Genomic DNA, 7,979 nt, shown 5'->3' on the forward strand with positions numbered 1-7,979 from the left:
GAGTAAAAAGTATAGTTTTAAAAAATCGGGTCCGGTTTGGGTCCAGGTATCCATCGATTCCGAATCGATATTTCATGTAATTTAAGTACTGTTTTTTCCGGACAAATTATCCGAAAATTTGCTATGCCTATTCAACGGTCATACAGACAAAAATAGTTTTTTCTACCTATGTAAACAAAACCATCCTATTCAAAGCTCATAAAATCAAAATTAGTTTTTTCTACCTATGTAAAAACAATCCATCCTAATTGTTTTAATGTATTTTTCATTGAAAACCCCACTTTTTGCACCCATATCATCTTCATCACCTGTCACCGCTTTTCAATTCTTCTCTAACAGTCAATAATGATCAAATGACCTGAAATTTTGAGATAATATAGATCATATATTTGTCTACAAATTGTCTTTTAAGGAAATTTGATAAAAAAAAAAATTAAATAGACAAAAACAAATATAAAAACAAAATTTCTGCCTAATTTTAGAGATTCTTTGAGAAAAGTTTTATAATTCACACTCTAAAGCCTAGTTTTAAGATCAATAACATTGATTAAATAACTTAAAAATAAAAAGACTTTTAGAAATCTTACTTTTAGAAATCTTTCAAGTAGACGTTGGGGATAAAATATCTGTTCTCAAACCCGATTTTTATTTTACTAATCGATGAGTACGAGTATGTATCTTTATTTTTATTCACATCCCCGATTTTTCAGGTATACAATCATCGACGGGTATCTTATACCCAATTAAATACTTATAAAATTTTAGAGATTAAAAAAAACATATATAATTTTGAAGATGTAGAAAAGACATAACAAATCCGATCACTTACATACTTAGTAACTATGATGAAGAAAATAATATTACATACTTACATAATAAATACTATTTTGTTATAAAAAAAATTAAGATAAAAGAATAATTAAACACTAATAACTTTACAAATAACTTTAGTGAGAATATTAAAAAAAAAATGGAGTGGAGTATGAGAAATAAGAAAATAAATCATATATTTATTCTTAGGTTTGTTTATGAGGTCAAATATGGGAGGGTCATGTTAAGTCTTAATATAAAAATATTTTATTTTTAATATTAATATATTTGAATATTGAGTTTGAGTTTCGCACCCTATCTATTTCCGAACTCGATCAGATACATTCTCCCCTTCTCTTGCTGAACTCGAATCGAACTCCAATCAAAACCGATTTAAAATACTTAATCCCGACCACCAATCATAATAAACATCTTCATCTCGTGACATTATACTTTTACACGCCTCTTATCTCTCGACAAACCAACAACCAATCTCAATCACACTTTCACACATCTCTTATCTATCGGCAAACCAACCACCGACCTGAATCGACATTTTATCCATCGGCAAACTAATCACCAATTCCAATGTTACCGATCTCTTATTCATCGGTAACCAATTACCAATCTCAATTGACATCTCATCTCGTAACCTCACTCTGATCGGTAATACCAATGTTGCATGTTTTTGATCCCTCGACAAACCAACCACCAATCTCAATTGATATCTAATCTCGTGACTTTACGATCATTTGTTACTGATCTTCTTATCCCTTAGCAAACTAACCATCAATCATAATGTTATCGATCTTTTATCCCTCGGCAAACCAATCACGAATCCAAATCACACTTTCATACGCCTCTTATTCCTTGGCAATCCAACCACCAATCTCAGTCACACTTCCAGATGTCTCTTATCCCTTAACAAACCACATCTCAATCACACTTTCATAATTTTATTATCCCTCGACAAACTAACCATAAATCTCAATCACATTTTCACACGTCTCTTATCCCTCGATAAACCAACAACACCAATTCCAATCATATTTGCACACGCCTCTTTTCCCTCGCAAACTATTCACCAATTTCAATCGACATCTAATCTTATTACCTCATTATCATTTATTAACAGTATCTTATCCCATGATAAATCACATCTCAATCACACCTTCATAAGTTTCTTATCTCTCGACAAACCAATCATCAATATCAATCACATTCTCACATGTCTCTTATCCCTCAGTAAACCAACCACCAATTCTAATCATATTTTCACACGCCTATTATCACTCGGCAAATCAACCACAAATCTTAATCACGTTTTCAAACATCTCTTATTTTTCGAAAAATCTACCACAACTTTTGACCCGACAAACCAGACAAATTCAAATTAAGCATTATTATGGCCGGGTATCAGGTTTGAGTTTTGCACTCTCTCAATTTCCGAAACTCAGACCTAATCGAATACATTCTCCCACCCTCATATTTGAACTCGAATCAAACCCAATTTAAAATACTCAGACTCGACCATCTTATACCCACGAGTATCGAGTACACGGTACCTATTTCGATCCTATTCAAAGGTCATCAAACAAAATTAGTTTTCTCTACCTAAGTATTTTAATGTATTTTTCATTGAAAAGCCCACTTTTAGCACCCCTTATTTAAGTTGATCATCTTCATCGTCACTTGTCACCACTTCTCAATTCTACTCCTACAGTCGAAGATCTAAGTAAAAGGATCGGAAGCTATGAAATCAATGAATCAAAAACTAGTCCCACTCAATAATCGCCCTAATTTCTTTGCCAATGCGTTCGTAAAAGTTTCACTACAATCACTACCTTCATCGTGGTCGTCGCAACAAGTCAACCTATCAACACTCTGCCTTGATTCAAGTTGCAACTTTCCGTCCCACAGTTGTGTTCCAGTAGCAACTAAGAGATATCATAAGCTCCATGCAATCACGGCCTCCGCCTCCTCCGATCCGAATTACAACGACGATCGCATCGATCGAATCGCTTCCACGATTCGCGTCATTCCCGGTTTTCCTAAGCCCGGCATGTCTACTCTCTTTCACTAATTTTGTTTAACTTGGCGATTCCTAGAACATTTCTTATGTTTGTTTGAATGACAGGCATTTTGTTCCAAGACATTACTACACTGCTTTTAGATCCAAAGGCTTTCAAGGACACAATTGATTTGTTTGTCGAGAGATACGAGCACAAAAACATCTCCGTTGTCGCAGGTATAGATTTTTTTTGCTCCTCATATCAACTTCTCTGAATCGTTGCTGCTTGGAAGTATTTTCAGGAAATTTGAAATTTATAGCTGGAAAACCTAAGTTTCAGCTCATTTTGGGATCATTTAAACAAGTATTCAAGTATCAGTTTTGCTTAAAGCTTTATCATTAGGGTTTTTGATTGGTGTTTTGGTTGTAAATGTCTCTAAATAGAATAGGATTGACAGTCTTTTACTCTAATAAACTAAAACCACCCCATATTCTTGCACTGAAGTTGATCTTCCATATATTGTGCATTCAAATCATGCAGGTATTGAAGCAAGAGGCTTCATATTTGGACCTCCCATTGCATTGGCTATTGGAGCAAAATTTGTCCCCATGAGAAAACCCAACAAGTTGCCTGGTATCTTTTGACATTAATTCTTAAACATTGTGTTATTTCCATTGAAAATCTGCCTATGATCATTTATAATCTATGCAAATGAGATTTTATTAACTCATTTTAGTTTAAAAAAAACATATAATCATACAACCTTTTCCTTGTTTTTTTTACCTCGCTATTGCATTCATCTTTCAGCAAGAAAAAACATACATTCTTATTGAGCTTGCTTGCACAAACAAGTTCATGTCAGATTTTTTGTTTAATAAATTATACTCTTTAGAATTCAACCTTAACAGCCAGTTTTAAACACAATTCTGCCAAGGTACATAACAGCTGTGTCTTAACAGCCAGTTTAACCCCTGTAAATTAATCAAATTACAATAAATAAGGATAAAATAGTCTTTTAAGTATTTTTTCACAAAAATCAGACAATAACAGAGCAAAGAGGTTTCCAATGATTGCGACAACCATAGCCAGCTATTCGGAGTTGCACTGAGATACTTACGATTACGCGAACTCACCTAAAGGCCTGATTCTTTCTGAAGCCGGAGATCGAGATGTGAAAAAAGTAAGTAACCGAGCCGGTCCTCTCTGGGCAACTTTTGGCTCAAGCCTTTTTCTCTCGCGTCTATGCTCGAGGCCTTGTTGCTGTGAAGGACCAGGAGTTTGCTTCCTATGGTCACTAAAATGTCCATGGCTTACCCAATGCAAACAAACATTTGTTTTCGTCCCCTTTTTGATGTCTGCCTGAGGACCTATGTGAATGTTTTGGAATGGGGATGTTCGCCTTTTGTAACAAATAGACATTTTATCAAAACAACTTACATGTCAAATACTTAACATTGAGATATTTTTGTTTGGTTTATTTAACATTTATTTTTGAACCCTTAACTAATTCAGCACTTCAAATTCATTCAGTATTCAACACTTAATTTTCAGTTTTCAAATTGCTTTCTGTGCCAAGGCTGGGAAGAATTTGGATATGATATAGTCACACTTAACCTGTTGTTTGTTCTGGCAGGGGAAGTTATCTCAGAGGAGTACTCTTTGGAGTATGGAACTGATATAATGGAAATGCATGTTGGGGCTGTACAAGCAGGGGAACGTGTGTTGATAATCGACGATCTTATTGCAACAGGTGGCACGTTGTGTGCTGCTATGAAGCTAGTAGGTAGTGTTCTTATTCTAGTTCTTTATGAAACTTTTTTACCTATTTTTTCCTTCCAACTGAATGATTCCTAAAATTTGTGGCATCCTGGGCATTCATTGGTGTTGAGTATGATATATTACTATATTAGTGTTCTGTTAAACAAAAACTATAAAACATCTCAGGCTATGTCTTAACTGCCTTTTTAATTTGCTTCGTTTGGAAATACTAGCCATTTTTAGGGAAAAACCCTGGTGTAAAAAAATTACAAAAGTCTGATTACCATGACATTTGTACATCTCTTCAAAACGTTTCTCTTAGCCCGCAACACCACTTTTGGTCGGAATACAGTTATATGACTTACACCTAGATCAGGGCCGGACTAAATTCAGATACACCCAATTTCCAAACAAAGTCTCATCCGAATACCACACCCATGTGAGAAAATCTGATGAAATGGTATTTCCATGTGAAGTCAATTAGTAGCGTATACATATAAAGGTGTTTGTCTTTACCATTCACTTTGCAGAGCGTGTTGGAGCAGAAGTAGTTGAGTGTGCATGCGTAATTGAACTTACCGGGCTGAAGGTATTTGCCTATTTCCAATTCTGATTCTGAAATATAAAGAAATCCACATGTTAAATTTTAATTTCCCAAATAACATTTCTTGCATGCAGTTTTTGTAGTTCCATTTTGAGATCACTTGAAGGATTCTCTTTAGTTGAGTTTTGCTGAAATAGATTTCATAATTGCCATAAGAGATTCTAAATAATAAAAGTATACTCTTCATATCTTGGTTAACTCTATTCTTAGTCTCAATCATCGGCTAGAGTATAAATGACGACAAAAAGTAGTTTGAGTCATTTTTTAAAGTTGAAGATGTAGAATGAGTGGTTCTTGATAAAAATATGCATGAAACTGTACATACATTGAAATTTATTTGTAGAAACTGGTAACTCTGTCTTTTGTTATTTGATTTGTGATCTCTAATCAGGGAAGGGAGAAATTGAGTGACAAACCACTATTTATCCTCATAACTGCACCCGGAGAATAGATTCGGGTCGCAATTTTTCGCCAGCTGAAAATGTCTACTACAATAAGAAGATTACGGGTCGCAATTTTTCGCCAGCTGAAAATGTCTACTACAATAAGAAGATTATGGAAGAAGATACTGAAGCAAAAGATATTTATAATCTGCTAGTAAATCTTCATGTCTTATACTCTTTAAATCTTCAATATGTTGGAAGGGATGAATAACAAATACTAATGGCCCATAAAAACTATCCTAAAATAATGAACCTTCCAATTTTGTTAGTATTTGTCATTGTGTTTAATCATATTTACACTTATATTAATTCAAAAAAAATATTTACACTTATATTCTTTTCTTTTTTTTAATGATCAATATAATAAAAAATATCGTTTAAACCCAATAATACAAATTTAAGAAAAACAATAAGGTCTTCACACGAATTCAAAGGTTATCCGATACTTTGTTAAATGTTCTTTGATTTTTTTTTTTAACCAGATAGTTTACCAGAAAATTATAAGGATAGATGTCTATTTTTTAAGTTTCGCGTTTTTAGTCGTCCCAATTCATACCTCCCAATAGTCACTAACGGTCTCCGTCCTAACTCATTAGATTTTGTTCAAATTTCACAAAAACAAATTCCATATATTTGCCTAAGTGTGACAATGTAAAAGCATATGAGAAGTCGTCTCAATTTCCTTGTAACACATACGACAACGACTCACAATAATTATGTTTTTTCTTATACATCTATCGTAAGTGAGAATTCTGTCGTGAATAACACTCTATCCAAAAAAGAGAGATATTGATAACCATCTTAGACTCTTATAAATTTTTCCAACAAATATCAATCGGGCTAAATTTATTAAACAAAGTGTAACAATATCTCACATGAAAGTTATTCAGATCACGTCACCGCATAAAATCCCAAGAAGATGGGTTTAACCCTTTATTTTTAACAATGAACAAAAGTTTATAATTGGACATGTTTTCCTCTCTGTTCAATCTTCTTTTATATCTGATACGGTTAACAAAATCAAATGTCAAAACGTATCTTTTACTAATTGATCTCTACAAATAGAAATAGAATCAAGCTAGAGGAAAACATTCGTCAAGAATTACAACTACACCAAATTTCGTAAAAAAAATTAATTGAACTTTCATCACCCGCAATAAAAATTGAATACTCCCGATAAACTTTTCACATGATATAAATACCATCCTAAATGTTGCATTACACGGGTTTATAAGATTTTTTGGTGAACCAATTAAATTTATTCTGACCATATTTACATTTAATCAATTTAATCCAAATAGATGCAAATCTACTCACTATTTGGATAAAAAGATTTTATTGAAAAAAAACAAGATTGTGGATTTCGAGTTTTCTTCCCTTCTTTATTATTAATTTAACCTTATCACAACTCACTAAACGAGAAAATAATGAATCAAACAATCCTTTAAGAATTTACACGTAATACTTTCATCGTTACGGCCACACACTTTGAGGAGGACATAAAGAAACATCATATAAGTTGATATTGAAGAAAAAACGTTTTTATAAAGACTAATCGGTCACCATTAGAATTTATCTTATTTTTCCAAATGATTATATTGAAATTTATATTATTATTATGAAATATTTTTTTTTATAAAGTATGAAAAATAAATAAATGTAGTGGTAATAATATATATTTAATTGTGCTTCGTCCGAACACAATTATTATCCCCACCTCTTTTTCGATCAATTATTAGTTACATCAGAATGAAAAAAAAATATAGTTCAAGTAACTAATATAGATTGTAAATTTTAAGCTATAAAAATAATCAAATGTTCAAGTTTTTTAGTTAGGAGTTAGGAATTCATATTCAGTAAGCTTAATATTAAAAATATAGAACAATATTCATATAGTATGTTTTCAAATCGGACTATTTACCAAAAGAAAAAAAATCTAATCAAATTGAAGTAACTAAATATTTAATTAGCATAACCTTTAATAATAAATTCAATAAATACTATACATTTATCAAATTGTGATTAAAATATATAATTAGCTGCCGACTAAAACCACTTCGTGAACTTCAATGGACAGTCCAACAACTTCTTGGAACCCCAATTTTAATATTTTTTATATTAATCCATAATTCCATTCCCCATAAAACATGTGTTAAAAAAATGGAAAAAATAACAATTTTGTATTCATAAATTATTAATTTTCTTCTATTCTATGCAATTAATTAAAATAGCTTGACATAGAAACTGTGTTATGCTTTAAAAAAATATTGCATTATTTACTAAGTTTCATTGGGCTATCTTATCATGAATCACCTTTTTATTATTTATTTTTTTTCATTTAGGTTTCGATTC

General features: G+C 32.1%; 1 protein-coding gene across 1 annotated transcript; it reads left to right on the forward strand.

Annotated features, from left to right (window-relative positions):
- Positions 1 to 2,489: 2,489 nt before the first annotated feature.
- On the forward strand, positions 2,490 to 5,690 carry LOC124938410 (adenine phosphoribosyltransferase 1-like). Its single transcript, XM_047478844.1, has 6 exons — positions 2,490 to 2,870; positions 2,948 to 3,058; positions 3,363 to 3,455; positions 4,456 to 4,605; positions 5,111 to 5,169; positions 5,576 to 5,690. The coding sequence occupies exons 1-6, from the start codon at positions 2,564 to 2,566 to the stop codon at positions 5,633 to 5,635; spliced, it is 780 nt and encodes a 259-aa protein (XP_047334800.1). The 5' UTR covers positions 2,490 to 2,563; the 3' UTR covers positions 5,636 to 5,690.
- The last annotated feature ends 2,289 nt before the right edge of the window (positions 5,691 to 7,979 follow it).

Source organism: Impatiens glandulifera, chromosome 5 (genome assembly GCF_907164915.1).
Source record: "Impatiens glandulifera chromosome 5, dImpGla2.1, whole genome shotgun sequence".
Taxonomy (NCBI): domain Eukaryota; kingdom Viridiplantae; phylum Streptophyta; class Magnoliopsida; order Ericales; family Balsaminaceae; genus Impatiens; species Impatiens glandulifera.

Bases quoted from the DNA above. Each gene is read 5' to 3' on its own strand.
- LOC124938410 (XM_047478844.1), top strand. From the start codon at position 2,564: ATGAAATCAATGAATCAAAAACTAGTCCCACTCAATAATCGCCCTAAT. The intron at 2,871-2,947 runs GCATGTCTACTC...TTTGAATGACAG, and splicing joins TCCCGGTTTTCCTAAGCCCG to GCATTTTGTTCCAAGACATT. The intron at 3,456-4,455 runs GTATCTTTTGAC...TTGTTCTGGCAG, and splicing joins AAAACCCAACAAGTTGCCTG to GGGAAGTTATCTCAGAGGAG.